The sequence below is a fragment of the Rhinoderma darwinii genome, chromosome 1, assembly GCF_050947455.1.
Source record: "Rhinoderma darwinii isolate aRhiDar2 chromosome 1, aRhiDar2.hap1, whole genome shotgun sequence".
Classification (NCBI taxonomy): Eukaryota; Metazoa; Chordata; class Amphibia; order Anura; family Rhinodermatidae; genus Rhinoderma; species Rhinoderma darwinii.
The window spans coordinates 182,781,092-182,804,445 of record NC_134687.1 but is presented as its reverse complement, the minus strand read 5'-3'; the positions used below and the strand labels follow the sequence as shown (position 1 = coordinate 182,804,445).

The following is a 23,354-nucleotide window of genomic DNA, read 5'->3' as shown; positions in this document are numbered from 1 at the left end:
TACCAATATTTTTATGCCAAAAGAATGTATCATGCCATTGGTAAAGCTAGAACGTTTTTTACGACTCCTCTTAGCCACTTCATTATTGCTCGATCCTTTTCAAAACTCATGTAAGATGTAAAAAGTATCTAAGACACTTAATAAGTTTGGTGTACAGACAGCATGTAAGCAGTTTGGGCGCAATTTAAGCGAGCATTCTGTTACATTTTGGTATTTATCTTTTTTTGCTTTTTAATTAGTTTTATTGAAGGGTTAAACATTGTCAATAGCACATAAACATCCGGATAAGAAATGGTGATAATGAGTGAATCATGTAGCCCACACGCAGGTAGGCAATTAATTACCTAGAAGGGTATGTTCACACAGCCTATTTTAAGGCAGTTTTTTTGGGCTGTAAACGGCCGAAAAATGGGAAGCAGAACGCTTCCAAACATCTGCACATTGATTTCAATGGGAAAAATGGCGTTCTGTTCCGACGGGCTGTTTTTTTTTTACGGGGCCGTTTTGAAAAAACAGCCGTGGAGAAAAAAACAGCGAAAAAGTGCAGGTCACTTCTTGATGTTTTTGGAGCCGTTTTTCATAGACTCTATTGAAAAAAAAGCTCCAAAAATGGCCTTGAAAAACGCCAGTGGCTTAAATGTCTGAAAATCAGGAGCTATTTTCCCTTGAAAACAGCTCCATATTTTCAGACGTTTTTAGTCTAGCGTGTGAACATATTCTAAGGGTATGTTCACACGGCAGCGTCCGTTACGGCTGAAATCACGGAGTTGTTTTCAGGAGAAAACAGCTCCATAATCATGGCATGTTGAGGCGCTTTTTCGCTGCGTCAATTACGGACGTAAATGGAGCTGTTTTTCCATGGAGTCAATGCAAAACGGCTCCATGTAACGTCTGAAGAAGTCACAGGCACTTCTTTGACGCGGGCGTGTATTTACGCCCCGCCTTTTGACCGCGGGGCGTAAAACAAATGACCGTCACAGTACATCGTAAGACCCATTCAAATGAATGGGCAGATGTTTGCCGACGCTATTGAGCCGCATTTTCGGACGTAAATCGAGGAGGAAAACGCCCGAATTACGTCCGTAAATAAGCCGTGTGAACATACCCTAAGAGTAAGTCACATCCAACAATTATTCCCTAGCAAAATCCAGTCCTAGCATTAGTCAATGAATCACGTACCGGTAATCCCAGAACTGTACAGTGAGAGAGAGGAGCACCAACCACCCCATATTGAAGAAAATTTAGCAGGGTATCCACGGTTCTTGTATACAATTTTCTCATATTGAAGGATATAATTTCAGTTTACGCCATTGGGCGATCGTCTGTGTCCTATCAGCCTTCCTGGCCATGAAAAGTGCCCCCCTGAGGAAGATCCCCTCGTGCGCTAACCACCCTTCCGCTGACATAAACAAACTTTTTGTTTTTTTAAAATCCTTTAATGGTTTAATATTTTTGGCGATGTTTTTTAATTTTTTCTATTAGATGAGAAAGGCAAACGTGAAGTTTCACCATGGACAATGGAAGGCGAGATCAACACAGATCCTTGGCTAGGCTATCGATATACTGGAAAACTCAGGCCTCACTATCCATTGGTAAGTTTGTATGACGTTTCTAACCCCCTTCCTTCCACAACTTTGATATGTGGTATTGCATAAAGCTCACCCAAGCTTATCCAGTGGGTTACTGAGCAGGGGGGATGGAGTTGTGCTGATGGGACAACTGCTTTAATTTGGTTTCTCCTCAATCATTCACTTGCTTGTTAGATCATTGTCTTGCTGCATAACCCAAATTATGCTTCAGCATTTAAACTGTTTACTGGAGATTCGCCACAAGGGGGTTGTCCACTCTGTTCAATCCCATTTTGCCAGAAATCTTCCCTGAGAATAGGATGTCCTGGGAGGACTGTCTTCACCCATGTCTTCTCCATTGCTCTAGCTCTACTATTTCTGTCCGTACCGTAGACATTGAACGGAGAGGTCGGCGCATGCTCGACTGCCATTCCATTCAAGCTACTCACTGGATTTAACCCTTGCATACTCTAACTATTTTGCATATTTGACATGCGCCATAATTTGCGTCTTTGTTTATGCCACAAAAATGGTGCAAATACCTTCATAATTTCCCTCCTCTATTAATCAAGTTCGGCTGTTTGCAAGCTGAGTTTTATGGTTCTTTGTGGAAGGTAGCAAACTAAGAGCTTTGACTTGGCCAGACAATATACACATAGCCTGGTACGTTTCTTTTGCAGATGCCGATGAGACCAGTATCCAGCTACATACAGAGGCCAGATTATGCAGATCACCCTTTAGGTAATGTAAAGCACTATTAAAAGTGGTAGCCTATTGCAAAAAGTGCATCTTCGGCTGGATTCACACAGGATGGAGTTGCTGTGGATTATAGTTCAAGCCAAGTAGATAAGGGTTGAGCAAATCTCATCCACGTGCTGCTGGATGGACATTGGAGCATGCTGCTGATTTACAAATCCGCAGCATGCTTATTCTGTTTTGGCTGTTCACTGCAGATTTCACCTTTTTCAATGTAAAAGGGGTGAAAACCACAGAAAATGTGCAGATTTTTCTACTGAAATGCGGCGGAAAATCTGCTATGTTTCTGTCTCCTGAAAATCCAGCCTTAGGCTTGGTTCCCACAGTGCAGATTTGCTGCAGATTTTGCATGCGGTTTTAAAGAGGCTCTTTCACCAGATTATAAATGCCCTATCTCCTACATAATCTGATCGGTGCTGTAATGTAGATAACAGTGGTTTTTATTTTAAAAACAATTTTAGATTTATGCTAATTAGTTTCTTAATGCCCAACTGGGCGTCTTTTAACTTTTGACCAAGTGCTGTGGAAGTCCCACAAAAATTTTACCGAAGTGTCAGGAGTGTGACTAGACATCCCGTCCTGGCTGGAGGCAAAGTCTATTCACTCACAAGACACTTCAGTAAAGTTAATGTGGGTGTATGTGACAGAACAGCGAGATCACGCTGTGCTGAGTACAAATGGACATGAATGGAGAGAAGTGTATGACGCTAATTGGTCAGCGTCATACACTTCTCTTTACAACGCCCACTTGGTCAAAAGTTAAACGCCCAGTTTTCTATTAAGGTAATTAGCACAAATCTAAAATTGCTCATAACTTGCTCAAAAATGATCAGATTATGTAGGAGATAGGGCATTTGTAATCTGGTGACAGAGCCTCTTTAAGCCAAAACCAGGAACTGTACATAAACAGAAGAAATATATAAAGGATGGTCGTCGAGGTCTACTCTCCTGGATCCAATTCTGGTTTTGGCTTTCAAAATCTGTACTGTGGGAACCCAGCCTTAGGGTGCAAAATTAGCTGAAAATCGGTTCCCTTCATCTAAATGTGAATACACGCTTAGGCCTTGTTCATACACTGCAGATTTTTAATGTATATTTAAGCCAATACTGGGTACCTACACAAAAGAAATGTATAAAGGAAGGCTTTATAGGTCTGCTCTCGTGTATCAAATTCTGCATTTGGCTTTAATAAAATGTGTGCAGAATCTGCAGCAAATCTGCCCTGTGTGAACAAGGCCTTCTAGTCCTAAAATATGGCCTATATCTATTTTTATTTTATATTTTATGGGATAAGCAAGATCAGTAAGACTTATCCAAATGGTTAATTGTCTTTTAGGAATGTCTGAATCTGAACAATCCCTAAAAGGAACCTCTCAAATTAAAGTGCTGACTCCAGTTGAAATTGAGGGAATGCGGGTTGTATGTAAGGTAAGGTTTATGCAGAAGTCATTATAAACTTATGTATTCACTGATTTTTAGGGATTTTGCTGATTTCCATGGATCCGAAGAATATATACGCAGTTTTGTTGGTTATTTTGATTCTAAATTAACCCCTTAGCGCACCGGTACGTCCTGGTGCGGGGGGTGATATTTGGAGCGCGCTCCATATGCTGCGGGTGTCGGCTGTGTTTCACTAACTGCCAGGAGCAGCGATCGCGCTGTTCCTGGATGTTTAACCCCTCAAATGCTGCAGTCAATCGTGACCGGGGGGTGACTATGGCTGTTATGGCAGCCCAGGGGCCTAATGAAGGCCCCCAGGGCTGCCTTCACTCTGCCTCTGTTAAGCCCTGCCTGTAAAAATGACGATATACTGCAATATATTAGTTTTGCAGTATATTGTACAAGCGATCTAACAATCTGTGGTTCAAGTCCCCTAGTGGGGACTAATAAAATGTGTAAATAAAAGTGATATAAAGTTTTTAGTAGTGCAAAAAAAAAAAAAAGTTCAAAAAACCCCTCTTTTCCCATTTTTCCTCTAGAGTAATGTAAAAAATAAAACCAGTAAACAAAAATAGTATTGCTGCGTCCGTAGAAGTCTGAACTATTACAATATAGTGTTATTTAATGTGCACGGTGAAGGCCGTAAAAAATAAAAATAGTAAACCGCCAAAATCTCTTTTTGGGTGTTTTTAAAGATGTATCATATAAGAAAAATCCATATAAATTTCATATCACCGTAATCTTATTGAGCCACATAATAAAGTTAAGTTGTTGTTGTTACCATACGGTGAAAGACGTAAAAACGTAACCCAAAAAATAATTGAGTAATCGCAGTTTTTCCCAATTTCAGCCTGCAAATTTTTTTTCAGTTTAAAGGAACAGTGTTACCACAATTTTTTTTTAAATATGTTAAAGATGTTAGTGCTTTATTAAAAACGTTTGGATTAATTTGTGTGTTTGTGTGTTACTTTTTCTTATTTTTACACTTTTTCTTCCCTATGGGGGCTGCCATTTTTTTTTTCCATTTCTGTATGTGTCGATTAACGACACATACAGACATGGAATACGGCAGCTCCAGTCCCATAGGGACTGCGAACGGGGCCCGTTCCATCCACTAACATGTACGCCGCTGTGTGGGAACGGCGCATGCGCCGCTCCCACACAGTTCAATTTGAAATGCGCGCTGTCCGGCGCCATTTTCCTGTGGACCGGAAGTCGCGGCCGGACAGTAAGATTACTACTTCCGGTCGCGGTTTCCGGACTTGTGCACATGGAGCAGTGGCAGCAGACGGAGCGGACGGGCCGGAGGGAACGGCGGCGACTGGAGCAGGTAAGGGATTTCTATGTATGTTTGTGTTTCAGTGTGTTTACTACTGTATGTAAACCTTCTACACTGTGTGTTAGCTCAAAAAATGGCGACACACAGTGTAGGAGGTTAGACCATTCAAACCCCTCGTTTCTCCCGGCACTAGCCAGGATAAAGGAGGGGGGGATGCTGAGAGCTCACTAGAGCGAGGGCTTTTTACCCAATTTTGCAGCATAAAGCAATGTGGTTTCTTTACCACATGCAATGCTGCAATTTTGGGAATGGCTCCATCTAGTGGCCAGCAATGGGAAATATTATAAATTAGAATACAATTTATAATATTTCCTGACTCGTGAAAAAAAAAAAAAAATTAGAACAATGTTTAATCACCTATACACTAATTGTTTAACTAAAAAAAAAAAAACATGTTTTGCTGACAACACATTCCCTTTAAGTACATTATATGGTACTTTAAATGCTACCAATAGAAACTACAGCTCCTCCCGCAAAATATAAGCCCTCACACCACTTTATTGACGGAAAAATAAAGACGTTATGGCTCATGGAATGCGGGAAGTGGAAAATGAAAAATCAAAAAATGGCTTTATCCTTAAAGGGAACCGGTCACCAGCATTTCACCTATTGAACTTTACTTATCCCTCACTGGCCGCTGTTATCAAAAGTTCATTGCCGTTATCCCCTCTGCTGAACTCCTCCTCCGACTGTAAATAACGGTCTGCAAACATTTGCGCTTTTTATCGGAATAATCCGGTATCCTTTTGTGCGCACACACCAGAAGAGGACATCAATACACAAGCGCAGGATTTTGTGTGCTGGGGGAAGGCGAGGAGCTGTCAATCAAAAGTAAGAAGGCGGGAAAAACTCGGGAAGACTTGAGGAATGAAGTTATGACTCGTTTCAAATGAAGATATGACTTTTCTGCTCATTAGCATACGGTGTGGGAACACTAAAAAACTGAATACTAAAGCTACAGAGCCGACTAAGAAGACAATTATAGGTTATATAGAAATGATTTTTCACCCACTACCACCAGGTATTGCTGGTTTAATAGGTGAAATGCTGGTGACAGGTTCCCTTTAAGAGGTTAAACCAGCTCCATTGACCGAGATATGTGGATTTGGAATTATTAATAGCATGGAGTACGATTCTTTCTTAACATTTCCTGATGTCTGTTCCATCACAACTGAGACTAGATTCATGTCGTCCAGTCCTATACAGAGCCTCATGGGTCTGACCTGTTGTAGGTTGTGGCGGTGAACGCAGTATATATTAACGTGGAGAGCTGCGGTACCGCGGGCTATTAGATTTTCATATATAGGGTACGTTTAGAATGGATATAGGGTACAAAACATTTTTTTTTTAACACTTTTATTGATGATAAACGTAGTAAAATATGAAAAAAAACCCTATGTATTTGGTAATCTTATTGAGCCACAGAATAAAGCTAAGTTGGCGTTCTTATTGCACAGTGAAAGCCGTAAAAACGAAACCCAAAAACAATTGAGGAATCGCAGTTTTATCTAACTTCAGCCTGCAAAGAATTATTTTTTCAGTTTCCCAGTACATTATACGAAACTATAAATATTAAGCAAAATAAACTACAACTCCTCATGCAAGAAATAAGCCCTCACATCACTCCTTTGACGGAAAAATAAAAAAGTTATATCTCTTGGAATGTGGTGAGTGAAAAATCAAAAAATGGCTTTGTCCCGAAGGAGTTAAGCCAACATCTGAAGTAGCGCTCTCTTTCCTGTATTCGATCTTGAACCCATCACAACACTGCATCTTACCACGTCCGACAGTGGCTGGAGCCCAGTGCAAGAAGGTTGGGAGGGGGTAGGTGCCCGTCCCACAGATGAGACCCTTAACTATCTAATATTTATGGCATATCGTGGGGATAAGCCATAAATGTCAGAGATGGGAATACTTGTAACTGCACATCTGTAGTTTCCTGTGCACAGCAAATTATACCTTGAACTTGCAGCTCAGCCCCATTCAAAGTGCTTCTTAAACAGTAGGAAGATCATATATAATAGGCAACAGGTCTGCTTTTACTCAGATCCTCTATCACAGCAGCTTCACACCGTTTGACCGCTTGTACGTCCATAGATTCAACAAAGTGGCTTAATTTAGACCGTATCCAGATAACCCACGTTGGTCACAGAGCATGTCCACGCTCCTCACAAAGCGACACTTCTCTAATAGTATACTTCAAACCAGATAAACCTCCATTCTGAAGGATACAGGTTATGATTCAATGGGTGCCTACACATGGCTGTGGCATCAGATGTCACCAATTGTATTTTGTCCAATAAGGACTTCATCAGGGTGATGCATAGTGTGAGACAAACTCCTTTTAAACACAAACTGGTCAGGTGATGAATATATCCCTGTTGTGCGTGTCATGACCATACATAGCACTGTTAGGCCCTATTCATACGACCGGGATTCCCGGCTGAGTGACAGCCGCAGTAGGACCAATAGACCACAAATGGGGCTATTCACACGGCCAATGTTGTTTTTTGACGGCCCGGTGAACTGGGCCATCCAAAAATTGTGCATGCCCTATTTTGGCCGTTCTCCCGGCTGCACGGCTCACATAGAAGTCTATGGGGCTGTGTAAAGCACGGCTTTCACTCGGGTGTGATCCGAGTGACGTCTGAGCTTTCCGCCGCTTGTTAGCTCTCTTCTTAAACTCCACAGTGCGAAGTGCATGTGTGGAGGAGGGTATTTATATATGGACACAGTGACGTCAGGGACTTCTGAAGCGGACTCCCCGACGCTGTGCCCGGTGTTTCCGCTCCAGGAGAAGTCCCTGACTTCACTGTCCATATATTCTCCTGAAATGGTCTACTACAGTGGCGCTATCTACAAAAAGGTAGGGTGGGGTGCTATGTAAAAGGGTGCGGCGTTGCCTGCAGGGGGCTGTGTGCGGCCCAAAATGTACAAATGCAATTCATCCGTTTTAAAATCTGTTGCAAAACGGGTCAGAATTGGCTGTTAAAAATGGAGACGGAACGGATGCAAAATGGCCGAGAAAAACGGACCAAATTGGCAGTTTTTATCGGCCAACACTCTGACCCTGTCGTGTGAATAGAGCCTTAGACTCGTTCTATTGATTGTAATGTGTCCACGTCAAGCCATGGTCTGAGGAAAAATGGCCATATTGCTTATTATATACTGTATACAAATAGCACTGTTCATATGGCATCTGCACCAAACTGTTGGTGTAGATATTTCTTGGATCCTAATCCTTTGGTATAATAACCCCGCTCTTTTACACTAGTGTCGCATCCCAAGTACTATTGGAACTTTTTACTAACTCTGGATTTATATGCTTTTGTGCTATATATATATATATATATATATATATATATATATATATATATATATTTTTTTTTTTTATTTTTTTTCAAATTCTGTTATTGTCCTGGATAATGTATAGGAATCATCAGATGGTTCTGTGAAGAGTGCATAGTATTTATGAATTTTCATGTAAATATTTTTTTTAAACTAGTTTTATTGAAAGAATTGTACAATACAAATATCCGTAGTACATAACACATTTATGTAGTCATACAATACTTGAACACAGAGGCATAGTGGCTATGGTGGTATTTAACATGTCATAACCTATCAGATCACATAGTTAACCCTCAGTAAGAACATCCCAGCGGGCAAAATACTTTTCCAGGCCAATTTTAGTTATTTCAGACAAAATATAGAAATCCTAAAAGTACCCAATCATGCAACAGCCGCCCTCTTCAAGGTTGTAGCAACTGGTCCCTCAGGTCTGTGAATCTATGCGGAGTATACAGGGTGCACGATGAGTCACATCAAATCTGCCATATTTTATAAAATTTACCAATACACCCTCTTTTCTTATATAAAACTCGCTCATATGGAATAATGGAATTGATCAGCGATTTCCATTTAGTCACCCTAAGGGGTCTCTGATCCATCCACCGAAGTGCGATGGTTTTCCTTGCCATGAACAATATTTCTTGCAATAGAATACGTATGTGGAATGGCCACTGATCCTCAGGCAGCACCCCAAATAGACAGATCTTCGGTGAAAGGGGGATCGGCTGCTTCACCACCTCCTCAACCACTTTCAACACATCCCTCCAAAAGGAGGCCACCACTGGACAATCCCAGATCATATGCCAGAAATCAGATCTGGGAAAACGGCACCTGTGGCATTCAGTGCTAGGATATCTGCCCATTCTATGCAATCTCACCAGCGTGAGATAACTCTGATGAACTATAGATAATTGAATCATTTTGTTATTTTCTGCCGGCGATACAGAAATAGGAGATGAAAGTACATCCTCCCATTCCTCCCCTGTCAGATCTGGTATCGGGCTCTCCCATTTATCTTTTACTGGTAACTTGACATTGGCCAGTTTAGCTTGTATAAGGGCCGTGTAGACAGCCGAGATCAGCCCCCGGGGGCCCTGTGATCTAAAAACACCAATCAGAGGGAATCGTGAGAATTCGTGGTCTGACCTAGGGTATTGACTTTCGAGAGCATGTCGCAGCTGCAGATATCTATAGAAGCTTTTTCTAGGGATTTGGAAGTCCTCTTGCATTTGCGCAAGGATTTGAAGGCATTATCCGTATACACATCCCCGATTCTACGTACCTCAAAGCCACGCCAGAAAGGGGGGGCCTGCCCCTCCATTAGATAAGAAGGGGATTATCCCATAGTGGCATGTCCACCTGTATATCTACATATGCATAAATTTGTTTAGCAGCCGTCCATGCCTGCACTGCCACCTTGTGGATTGGAAGCATTTCTTTATAGGTTCCCGGGGAGCTTTCTAGCACTGGCCAAAGATGTGTTAGATGCAAATATGTAGCGAGGTGCTGTTCCCTCATTGGTAACGGGTCCGACCCTGTCCATAGCTGTAGATACCTCAGCTGCCCAGCTTGATAGTACATAAACAAGTCCGGCAGTTCCATTCCTCCCTCATGTTTAGGTCTTTGCAGAGTAGCCAAGCTAAGTTTGGATCTGTTGGATCCCCATATAAAAGCCGGGAATAATGCATGTAGGGATTTAAAAAAGGCCTTATATACTGGTATGGCTGCGTGCTCCAGGACATAGACATTTTGGCAGAATAACCATTTTAATTAAATTTACGCGGCCCCCCACACCTTGAACTTGAGCTTAATATAATCTAACAGGGGCAATATATTGGTAATTCGATCATCCTGCCTATGGTCTCGGTTTATGATAATACCCAGATATTTAAAGGACGACACCACCTGCAGACCGTGCTCAGCATCCGCCCACCCCACTTCCTTCAAAGGCATGAAAAATGATTTATTCCAATTAACGTGTAGGCCAGAGAATCTACCGAATTGGTTCAGGATTTCAATAGCTAGCCCCAAGTTGTCCTTCGGGTATGACATATACAATATCACGTCATCTGCGTACAAACTAATCCTCTCCTCTCGTCCTCCCAACACTATTCCCCGATATTCTGGGTGCGTTCTGACACGTATCGCCAAAGGCTCAATTACTATTGCGAACAATAGCGGGGAGAGAGGGCACCCCTGCCTAGTACCTCTACGGAGTTGAAAATAAGGGGACATTATACCATTAATCAAAATTTGTGCCCTCGGATCCTTATACAGGATTGTTATCCATTTAATGAAAATTGGGCCAAAACCAAACCTCTAATGTTTCAAGCAAATATGCCCACTCAACGGAATCGAAGGCCTTGGCCGCATCAAGAGATGCCATTGCCCAGTCCTCCTTCAGTGCCTCTCCTATTTGAGCCAAAATTTTAACCTTGCGTATGTTGTCAGATGTGGACCTCCCAGGCATGAAGCCTGCCTGGTCCGGGTGGATGAGTTGTAATATCACATTATTCAATCTATTTGCCAGTACCTTTGCAAGTATCTTGTAGTCTAGATTCAGTAATGAAATAGGACGGTAAGAACTACATTCACTAGGGTCTTTGTCATGTTTTAGTAACACTACAATTGTGGCATCATAGAAGCTGTTCGGAAGTTTTCTCTCCCCCCGGGCATAAGAATACATAGAGCATAATGGGGGAATGAGCTGGTCAGAATAACTAAGATATACCTCCAATGGTACCCCGTCCGGGCCCGACGCCTTACCCTTCGACATATCCCTCACTGCGTGTGTAACCTCGTCTTCCGTGATATCAAGTTCTAACATGTCCCTGCCTTCCACATCTAACTGTGGAAATTTAAATTCCTCCAAGTATGATACACACTCGGACCAATCATGCGTAGACTGGGAGGAGTATAAGTCCCTATAGAATTGGGTGAAGCGGGCTGCTATGCTAGGAGTATCAGTCAACTCACGGCCCTGACTGTCCTTAATCTTTAGTATTGCTGAGCTCTGAGAGCTGTGGTGAATTAAATGGGCCAGCAATTTACTAGATTGGTTTCCCAATTCAAAATAGGTTTGCCGAGCAAAAAAGTTTCCTATCAGCTTTTTCTTGTAGTAATAATAAGTATCTACGGCCCATCGTCAGCCATGCTTGTTTGCTTCCGAGGGCTTTTCTATATATTCGCCCTCCAATGTTTTACATTGATGCGCCAACTGACCCTCTTCCTTTGCAGCTTCCTTTTTTATGTAAGAGATTGTAGATCGCAAGCAACCTCTCAAGTAGGCCTTCAGGGTATCCCATAAAATATTAAGGTTATCACACGAGTTATTGGTATCTTGGAAAACCTCCAATTGATCTGGTATGCGATCTTGCGGCCCTATCAGGGTGAGCCAGAATGGATGAATTTTCCAGTTACCAATTCTTACAGGCCCTGGGTGATTGAATCGCGCTACCATCGGAGAGTGGTCTGACACTCCCCTTACTTCATAAGAAATATCCGTTACCATCGGAACCATTAGAGCGTTCCCAAAGATATAATCTATACGGGACAGGGAATTCCTGCCGATAGAATGACATGAGTATACCTTTACGTTCGGATGTTTGCACCTAAATATATCTATCCAACCCATTTCTTGAAACAGCAAATTCAACTCTGTCGGAGCCACCGGTGCAGCCCCAGAATCCACATCCCCTCTAAATCTATCACACCTGGAATCCATGACCATGTTAAGGTCCCCCATGCCCAGTACCGTAGCTTGTGGATAAGCGGCAGCAAATGCGGCAGCCTCATGTAAAATCTGTGCATTTGCCGGAGGAGGAACATATAGACCCAGTAATACAAATGGTATAGTGTCGATGTAAGCATGTATAAACACATATCTACCTTCCTTATCCACTAAGTTTGACCGCTTCCCACCTCAGAGATTTGTGGATTAATACAGATACCCCCCGGGAGTAGGACGTATGCAAAGAGTGTGAAGACCATTGGATCCAAGGTCTACGCAATAATCTTGCTTTGTCTGGGATTAAATGCGTCTCTTGCAGACATATTATAGAGGGATTACATTTACGGATACATGCAAAAATGGCTGCCCTTTTCCGCGGGGTACCCAGCCCCCGTACATTCCAAGACACGATCGGTATAGACGCCATTAGTGGACCCGGAAACTATGTCTGCCTCGGAGGGAAGATTGCTCCCGACTCCTGCATAATACCAATATACTTTCTCTAGCGACATTTCCCACCCCTCTTTGCACTGTATGACTTTTTAGACATTTGCATTCATAAATGAGTATAATTTCGCTTAAATACGGCGTTGAAAACATAAACGACAGAACTAACATATAAACAGTAAATTGTATCGGCAATGCGAGATGACACATAGGCCATTGCCGAATCATGCCCTCCTCGTGGCACTAAAGAGTAACGGGGAAGGCCTCGTGCTATTAGGCAGTGTTAACGTATCCTTCCCTATCTGCATCCTTAAACACCACATTACATCTTAAGCCCTTTCCAGAAATTCGCACAGGACTATAAATCAATCATCTGTTTAAACAATACATCAGTACTATTTAACCACAATATGCTTCCTGTGCAGATACCAGGATCTTCTCCTGCGATTTCTCAACTGAGATCCCTTCTTCACTTCGGCCGGATCACTCCTTCCCAGTACAGGCCAAGCACCGTGATCAGAATGGAAACGGATTGGTAGTCCTGGCAGTCCATCCAAATGAAATGGGGAGGATAAGAATGACCCTTTTCAGGGCCTCCAGATCTATCCAACCGCCGGATAAATCTTCCAAGCTGGGTGTACCGTAACATTGGAATCCCTCCTTAAACACAGGAGACCAACCAACAAAAAAACCTTTAGCCTGCATCAGGCGCATGAGGAACTCCAGCACCATCTTGAAATTCCTGCACTTTCCATCCTCACCCTCCAAAGGAATCTCACGCGGCGGGGCGATCTCTTCCCTCTCACCCAATCGTCGGCCTCCACCGGAGAGTTAAAAAAGATAGAACGGTCGTTATCCACTACCCGCAGCCTTGCAGGATACGCCATGGAATATGGGATATTGAGATCCCTCAGCCGCCTTTTCACCGCCATGAACGTAGCTCTACGCTTTTGTAGATCAGCCGAGAAATCCGGGAATATGGAGATAGCGACGCCATTATACCTAATTCCTTGCAGTCGGCGGGCTTGCCGTAGGATCATGTCCCTGTCGTTACAATTAAGCAACCGGGCCAGCATCGGCCTCGGAGGGGCCCCAGGTGGAGGTGGTCTTGCCGGCACTCTGTGCGCCCTTTCTACTGCAAAGGCCTGCGAAGAAGGTGCATCTGGCAGTATCTCTTTCAACCACTTAGATATGAATTCGCCCGGATCTTGGCCCTCCGTCTTCTCAGGCATTCCTATTATCCGGATATTATTCCGGCGCAGCCTGTTTTCCAAATCATCATTTTTTTGTTTTAATAACTCAGTCATGGATTCCAGATCCGTAATCGCACGTGGCATGGCTGCCGTCCTGTCTTCCACCCCTGACACTCTATCTTCCAAATGTGTCACTCGTTCTCTCAAGGCCTGCATATCCTGCCTGATAAGGCCTATATCAATTTTCACTTCCTCCATCTTACCGGTCAGCGAGGTCTTGCATGCTGATATGGCTGCCAGGAGTTTATTCATCACCTCCGTCGGGGTAGGTTCCGGCTCTGTCTCCTCCACCGCCGCTGAAGAAGAGGAAGTCCCTCCAGGCGTCTCACTGCCCTTTGAGCGCTGCTGCAGAGAAGCACGGCCGCCATCTTTGGTATATTCCTGGGCATAGCTCTGTAGCTTTTCCGTGGCCGTTTGGCCTCTCGTGGGGCCCATAACTCCCCTCTTACCGCCCGACTGCTGCCTGGATCTCCGGGACGTAATGATGAAGGTAAGGAACGATTAGGATGTTCACAGGATCAATATAGCACGGGACCACAGCGGAGCGCTCAAGTCATGTGACTGCTCCCGTTGCGCGCCAAGCCACGCCCCTTTCATGTAAATATTTCATTAAACGTATATATTTTTTCATATAGACGTCTGAGTGCTTGTTTTTTCCTGTTTTTTTTTTTTTGTGTGTACTGATGAGCCGCTCAAGTGTAATACCTCCCTGCCCATGGGTTTATACCGGAAGGATTACTGCAAAAATTACTCCAACCCACAAATGTCCTTTTGTGGGTTTCAATAGGAATGTGAAAGTATTTCCTGATTTCTCTACTGTGACTTTAATGAACTAATAAAGGAAACCTTTTAAAAAAATTAATTTACAAGAAATGTTTCTAGAGGCTCAAGATATTTCTCCAGAATAAGTACTCAACTGAAAATGCTAATGTTCTGTAGCTAATATGTAAGTGCGATCTGTTAACTCTTTATATGTAATAGAGGTGGTCTTCTGTATTCCAAGTGTTAATTACCTCTTTCACCTTGTAGCTGGCAAGAGAAGTGCTGGGAGTGGCTGCTATGATGGTGAGGGCTGGCGTCACTACTGAAGAGATCGACCATGCAGTACATTTGGTGAGTCATCTTTGTGTGTGTGTGTGTGTGTGTGTGTGTGTGTGTGTGTGTGTATATATATATATATATATATATATATATATATGTATGTATAGATAGTTACAACTGCAGGTCCTTTAATTCCTGTAAGTGGGGAGGTGGGGCCTTCAGTGATCAGGCTTGTTTTACCAGCACATCCCACAGATACTCACTCGGCTTGAGATCTGGGGAATTTGGAGGCAAAGTGAACGTTTCGAACGATCATGTTCTTAAAACCATTCCTGAACAATTTTTGCAGTGTGGCGGGTTACGTTATCGTGCTGAAAGAGGCCACTGTCATTAGGGAATACCATTGCCATGAAGGGTCTGCAACAATGTTTAGGTAGGTGGTACTTGTCAAAGTAACACGAACGTGAATGCCGGGACCAAAAATGTCCCACAAGAACATCCACATGGTGTAAAAGAAAATGCGATGAGACCACATAACACCGTTCTGATGCTTACATGCCTATTGTAGGCGTTTACAGTTGTGGACAGAGGTCAGTATGGGCACGGTGTTCTAACACTATTCTAAGATAGCCAGCTATGCCCTCTAATGCAGCATGGGTACTTACCCTTAGATTCCAACATTTCATTGTCTATCTCCACGTTTTGGGCAAGACCAAACATCCCATTTGAAAATTAAAGAGTATTTATATGTTTGCAGACTATTCCTCTCTACATTGGTTAAAGTAATAGGCCTATAGGATGCCAGGACTAATGAGCGAGAGGCAACAGCTTCTATGTATACAGGATACGTAGAAGATGTAATGTAAAAAAGTTGCTTAAAGCACTCAATACAATTATTTAGTTTTAAAAAAATATATATATATTCTTCTTAGGCCTCATGCACACGAACGTATTTTTTTTTTCTCCCGTAACTACGAGTCCTTGGTCACACGTATTCGACCCGTGCCCGTAAATACGGGTCCAGTATTCGCTGCAAAATTGCACTGCACTAATCTGCAGCCCCATCTCTCTATCCGTGCAGGATAAAGAAACTGGGCAGCCCTTTCCGTAGTAAAAGTAAAAGAAATTCATACTTACCCGGCCGTTGTCTTGGTGACGCGTCCCTCTTTCGACATTCAGCCCGACCTCCCTGGATGACGTGGCAGTCCATGTGACCGCTGCAAGCAGTGATTGGCTGCAGCGGTCACATGGGCTGAAACTTTATCCCGAGAGGCCGGACTGGAGGAAGAAGCAGGGAGTTCTGGGTAAGGATGAACTTCTATTTTTTTTTTTTTTTAACACGATCTATATTGTGATCGGTAGTCACTGTCCAGGGTGCTGAAAGAGTTAACGCCAATCGTTTAACTCTTTCAGCACCCTGGACAGTGACTACCCCCTGACGTCACCTAGCAACTCTACCGTAATTACGGGAGCCCCATAGACTTCTGTGGGCCTGCCTGTGCCGTTATTATGGCCTGAAATAGGACATGTTCTATATTTTTCAACTGGGCATACGGGGAGGTACCCGTGGCCAATAGAAGTCTATGGGCCCGTAATTACGGGCGTTTTTATGTTCGTGTGCATGAGGCCTTAAGGTGTTACATAGCCTTCAAGAATACTGCTCTCTTGGCTTTCTTCCGATCTCTCTGACTGCTTGTTCATTGTGTCAATCATTGTTTCTACCTCTTCTCCTTGCTTTTGGGGTTCCTCAGGGATCAGGCCTAGGTCCGCTCCTCTATTCGCTCTACACAGCCCCAATTGGACTAACCATCAGCAGATTTGGCTTCCAGTACCATCTCCACACTGACACCCAATTATATGCCTCGTCCCATGACATCACCCCTGATCTACTACAAAACACCAGTGATTGTCTGTCCGCTGTCTCTAACATCATGTCCTCTCTATCTGTAACTAAATCTTTCTCAAACTGAGCTCCTTCTGTTCCTATCATTTACTAATTTACCTAAACCTGATGTCCGCATCTCAGTGTGCGGTACTACCATAACTCTAAGGCCGGATTTACACGAGCGTGTGCATTTTGCGCGCGCCAAAAGCGCGCCTGATTTTTGCGCAGCCGCCATCATTATGACACTGTATGTTTGTAAACAGAGAAGCACATGGTGCTTTTCTGTTTTCATTCATGCTTTTTACTGCTGTTGCGCGAATCACGAGCGTCACACGGAAGTGCTACGTGTGATTTTCACGCACCCATTGACTTCGATGGGTGCGTGATGTGCGAACAACGCACAAATATAGGACATGTCGTGAGTTTTACGCAGCGGACATACGCTGCGTGAAACTCACGGACAGTATGCACGGCCCCATAGACTAACATAGGTCCGTGCGAGGCGCGTGAGAAATTACGCACGTTGCACGGACGTATTACACGTTCGTCTAAATAAGCCCTTGGGGTCTATTCGTGCGGAGTTGTTTGGCACTGATTTTGATGTGTAAACTGAGTCAGAATCAGCCCATATCACCCCCCCCCCCATTGATTTCATTGGGAGGCAGAGGCTTTATATTTTCCTCCTGGGCAGCTTTTGGCAGCTCGCTGAAGAAAAACAGCGGTATGCAGTTTCTTCAAACGTTTTCTGCCTCTGACCTCCCAATGAAATCAATGGGAGGCAGAAAAACCCCTTTGCGCGTTTTGAACGTTTTTTTGCATTTTTTTTTTTTTTTTTTGCTTTAGATTCAGTAGCCGAGGGCAAAAAACAAACTCTGAACTAGGCCGTAGGTGGAGTTCACACGGCATTTTCTTGTCACGCAGAAATAAAATCTGACTCAAAAGGAATCTTTTTTTTATTTTTGGGGCGTCGACATTGCTGTAAAAGGACAAGTTGTATTTTTTAATAGCACCATTTTGGGGTACATATTATTTATTTAACTTTTTATGGGAGGTAAAAAAAAAACAGCAATTTCGCCACTCCATTGCATACTTAATTTACGTCGTTTACCGTAAAACGTAGTATAAATAACAACCTTATTCAACGGGTCGTTACGATTGCGAAGATGGCAAATTTATATAGTTTTATTACGTTTTGTAACTATTGAACAGTAAAGTTTTTCTCAAAATTATTTGTCTGTCAACATTTCAAGAGCCATAGCTTTTTTATTTTTTTTTTAAGGCAGGATTAACAGAAACCGGCAATTCTGTTTGTTTTTTTTGTTTTTTGTTTTACGGCTTTCGACAAGCAGGTTAAATGTAATGTGATAGCCTTATAGTTGGGGTCGTTACCAAATGTGTAACTTTTTTTTTTTTTTTTTGCTTGTGACCTCACTATGCGATCGTTTGATCACTTTTATAGTACACTGCAATACTTCCTAATTGCAGTGTATTATTGCCGATCAGTGTAAAATGGACAGGCAGTTTTTTGTATATAAAATATAGCTTTTACTTGTTTCTCTTAAGAAAATTACTTTAGAAAAAACATAAATGTACAGACAATATATATAAAAAGTAGCAAGTGCACTGAAGTTTTGATGCTCATTCATAGCCTGTATCCAGTATCATGAGGTGATACGACATTAACAGCAGTTCATGCGTGTATATAATGAATGAAGAGTGTTCATCAATTTTTGTGTCTGGAGATCCTTACAAGTTAGTGACCAACAGGTAATAATAATAAGTGACCAACAGGTACAAGAGTATGGTGCTCAATGCCCCCCTACCCGTATGGATGTCACCCGTTTTCTCTGACAACCTTTAAAGCTTGCTGTCCAATGGATCAGGAAAAAGCTCTCCTTGTATGTATAAAGGATCTCCTCTGTGAACTCTTAGTATAGTTAAAATCTCCCTCTCTCTTTTCTATATATATATTACGGAGAATTCATTACTAAAATGGACAGGCATCTGTTAGGCCATGAGTCTGGCATGGCCTAACGGGCATTAACTAGAGGCATACCTCGGGTCCTTTGTTAGGCCCCAGGCTGTCATAGAGGCCATCGGCACCCTGCTATCGCATCGCAGGGTGCTCGTGTGGTGAGGGGGCGTCCCCTCCCTCCAAAACCACTTAGTTGCCGGGCTTGCTATTTAGAGCTGCATCTAAGGGTTGTTAAACGCTTTTGTTTATACATTTTTTTTGCAATTGACATGTTTTAAAAATTGTATTCATTGTTGTGCCCAGCAGCTTTTGGGTTTCCACTATACATAGAAGCTGCATAATGCCGTAGTAAGCGAACCTATCGGTGATCTGGACTGACGGCTCTGATGACAGCAGCTCATATTTACTAGTTCTTCTTAATTAATTAAATTAACTTTTTGATCTATTTCAGTAATTCAATTCAAAAAGTGGAGCTCTTATATTATATGGATTCATTACACACAGCGTGATCTATTTACAGCATTTTTTTCTTTTAATGTTGAAGATTATGACCAACAGTTAATGAAAACCCGAAATTTAGTGTCTTGGAAAATTGGAATATTAAATAAGCCTAATTTCAAAAATGTCTTAATACTGAAATGTTTGTCTACTGAAAAGTATGTACAGTATATGCACTCAATACTTGGTCGGGGCTCCTTTGGCATGAATTACTGCATCAATGTGGCGTGGCATGGAGGCGATCAGCCTGTGGCACTGCTGAGGTGTTATGGAAGCCCAGGTTGCTTTGATAGCGGCCTTCAGCTCATCTGCATTGTTGGGTCTGGTGTCTCCTCTTCCTCTTGACAATATCCCATAGATTCTCTATGGGGTTTAGGTCAGGCGAGTATGCTGGTCAATCAAGAGCAGTGATACTGTGGTTATTAAACCAGATATTGGTACTTTTGGCAGTGTGGGCAGGTGCCAAGTCCTGCTGGAAAATGAAATCAGCATCTCCATAAAGCTTGTCAGCAGAGGGAAGCATGAAGTGCTCGAAAATTTCCTGGTAGACGGCTGCGCTGACGCTGGACTTGATATAACACAGTGGACCAACACCAGCCGATGACATGGCTTCCCAAACCATCACTGACTGGAAACTTCACACTGGACCGCAAGCAACTTGGATTGATGCCTCTCCACTCTTCCTCCGGACTCCGGGACTGAGATTTCCCAATGAAATGCAAAATTTACTTTCATCTGAAAACAGGACTTTGGACCTCGGAGCAGCAGACCAGTCCTTGTAGAGGCTAAGGCCTCATTCACACGGCAGGGTTTCCCGGCCGGGTGCCGGCCGTTCATAAATCGGCCGGCACCCGGCTGCATTAGGAATGATAGACCCCTAATGGGGCTATTCACACGACCGATTTTTTGACGGCCGGAAAATCCGGCTGTCAAAAAATAGGACATGCTCTATCTTTGCCCGGGCACCCGGCCGCCCGGCTCCCATACAAGTCTATGGGGCCGGGTATTACACGGCCATCACCGGAATGTGTTCCGAGTGATGGCCGGGTTTCCCGGCGCTTGCGCTCTATCTCCTCCTCCTCACAGCGCAGAGTGCATGTGAGGAGGAGTTGATGCCATTCTGACGAATGGCATCGCTGTACACTGTGCTGCAGGGCCGGGGTGTACAGCAGGTGGAAGGGAGCGCTGCGCTGGCTCCCTTCCCCTGCTTGTTAAAAGCACCCTGGCTCGGCGACACCTTCGATGGCGCCGCTAGTAGTAGTAGCAGCAGCAGCAGCTGCTGCGGCTGCTGCTACTGTAGCGACGCCACTATAGCAGAGCAGGGAGGTATCTCCCCGCTCTGCTATGTGCTAGCCGCACTTTAGCTCCTAGAAGGAGCGGAATCCCCGTGCTTTCGGGGATTCCGCTCCTGGACAGAGCGCTTGATGTCTCTGTCCATATCTGGGCAGTGACATCAGGGGAAACTCCTGAAGCGGAATCCCCGAACACATGGGGATTCCCCTTCAGGAGCTGCCGCTGATGTCACTGTCCGGATCTGCCCGGCCCGGCACGGATGCATAACTTTATGCAAACCGGCCGGGCAAAATGGCCGATTTTACCGGCCGACACTCGGGCTCGGGAACGACACGGTCGTGTGAATCCCGCCTTAGGAAACCTTTGCAGGTGTTTTGTGTTGATTAACTGATTAGAGTGACACCATGAGTCTACAATCTTCAACTTTTACCCAATATTCACATTTTCTGAGAAACTACATTTTGGGTTTAAATTAACTGTTAGCCATAATCATAAACATTAAAAGAAAAAAAATGCTGGAAACAGATCACTGTGTGTAATGAATCTATATGAGTTTCACTTTTTTAATTGAATTACTAAAATAAACTAACATTTTGATATATTCTAATTCTGTGTGTGTGGTATTTTTCAGACTATAAGATGGTTTTTAGCAAGAATAAATCTTGCTAAAAAGGCCCTGTGTCTTAGTGCTGTGCCCCCTGTCTGCTTCCTTACTTAACCCCTTCCCGACCCATGATGTGCCAGCACTTCATGGGGAGGCGATGATGTTTGGAGTGGAGCGGGCTCACGCGCTGAGCCCGCTCCATATACTGCAGGTGTCAGCAGTGGTTTAAAACGGACAAGCTGCTCGACCGTGCAGTACCTGGCCATTTAGTTAAATGCCACTGGCAATAGGGACCGTGGCATTTATAGGGGGCTTCCCATAAAGGGCATTTATGACATATCCACATCAAACAAAAAATGGTGACCGCACACTGCGAACACTAATGTAACCTAAAACGCTAAATATAAATAAATATGCATTACATGCCAAATCTACTTACAATAGGGAGGTTCTTAGTGCACATTTTGATAAAAAAAAGTGTTTGCCGACCTGTCACGACAAGGCGACCTCTATAAGGTGGGGACCTACTCTAGACATACACCCAGAACTGGGACTAAGCCTACATTTATCTAGGGATGGTAGGAACCAGCATTAAACTAATTAAAATCACCCAGGGCAGAATGGGAGGAGTGCAATTACAAAAACTGGAGGCAGTCACTAACTCCACATATATGAATCACATAAACACAAGTTTGAACAGCACATTCCAACAAAATGATAAAAAAAAGTGTATGCATTTGCAAGAACACCTCTGACTGCAAATATACAGCACACAAAAAATGGCGATAGGATATGTCATAAAATTAAGATAGGTGCGGGTCCCACCTCTGGGACCCGCACCGATCTCTAGAACGGGGCCTCCTAAACCCCGTTCTGTCTTACTCTGCTCCGCTGTCTGCCGGCCACTTCCTGATTAGGTGGTCAGGAGTTATGGAAACAGCAGAGTGCTCGCTGAGCTACGCGTCTTCTGTAACTCCCATAGACGTGAATGGGAGTTACGGAAACGGCGTACAACCGCAAGCTACGCTGTTAACGGAACTAGTTAGCTACGATAACCACGTACATGGTTGCATTACGGAAACGGCATAACTCGCTGAGCTACGCTGTTTCCGTAACTCCCATGGAACTGAATAGTAGTTGCGGATACAGCGTAGCTCGTATGCTGCGCTGCTTCTGTAACTGCCATTCACTACTATGGGAGTTAAGGTAGCTCTCTAGGGGAACTAGAAAATTGACCCATCTTTTTTTTTTTATTTATTTTTTTTACACAATTTTATAAGTGTAAAAAAAAATTAAGTTAAAAAAAAACCCTAAAAGCTTTTCCCCATCTTCTCCCAAGCACAATATAAAAAAAAAAAATATAAAAAAAATTGTTATCGCTGCGTCCGTAAAAGTCCAAACTATACCATTATTTGACTCGCGCAGTGAATGGCGTAAAAAAAAAGTGATAAAAAAGTAAAGTGATAAAAAATCGTATGTACCCAAAAATGGTGCCAATACAAACTACAGCTCGTCCCACAAAAAATAAGCCCTCACATCGCAGATTGATAAAAAAAATGTAAACGTTATGGCTCTCAGAATGTAGTGAAACAGAACAAATATTTTTTTATTTATAAAAGTAGCAAAGTATTGAATTTTTTTCTATTTTCTGTTGTCTAAAACCTGGGTGTGTCTTCTAGTCCGAAAAATACTAAAATATATATATGTATACACAAGTCAAAAGTGGGAGCAGCACTGTGGTTATTTTGCCTATGAAGGCCGGTGCTACGCTTCCAAACAAGGAGTGACCCCTCCTTGTAGAACCTATATCCAAGAAAAAGAGAACGAAGCGGCACTCAAAAAAACTTTGGTTTATTCTATTAACATCCACTACAACGTTTCACCTCTGACGGCTTTTTCAAGTCGTGTGTGTGTCAGGCAAATCCCAAGCAATCAGTGTTTACAAATTAACATATAGTTCAGAGAAAAAAAAGTGTAATAATACACATATAATAAATACCCACATTTTTTTGGGTTCTGCTTCGTTCTTTTTCTTGGATATATGTATATATGTGGTTTACGAGTAGTTTACACAATATCTACTCCGGAGAGAGACTTCTGAGTCCCAATATTGTTCCTTGAATGATTTTCCAAATCAAATAGCATTGTGTAATCCTAGATCCTGTTTTATCTCA

The 23,354-nt window shown here is 43.1% G+C and overlaps 1 protein-coding gene across 1 annotated transcript in view; it reads left to right on the top strand.

The window, feature by feature from the left end:
- The window catches only part of METAP1 (methionyl aminopeptidase 1), a 79,580-nt gene that overhangs the window by 12,340 nt on the left and 43,886 nt on the right, over positions 1-23,354 (top strand). Inside the window, exons 3-6 of the mRNA XM_075860642.1 lie at positions 1,483-1,592; positions 2,249-2,309; positions 3,661-3,752; positions 14,914-14,997. Coding sequence (XP_075716757.1) covers positions 1,483-1,592; positions 2,249-2,309; positions 3,661-3,752; positions 14,914-14,997 — 347 coding nt within the window. The remainder of the gene's footprint in view (positions 1-1,482; positions 1,593-2,248; positions 2,310-3,660; positions 3,753-14,913; positions 14,998-23,354) is intronic.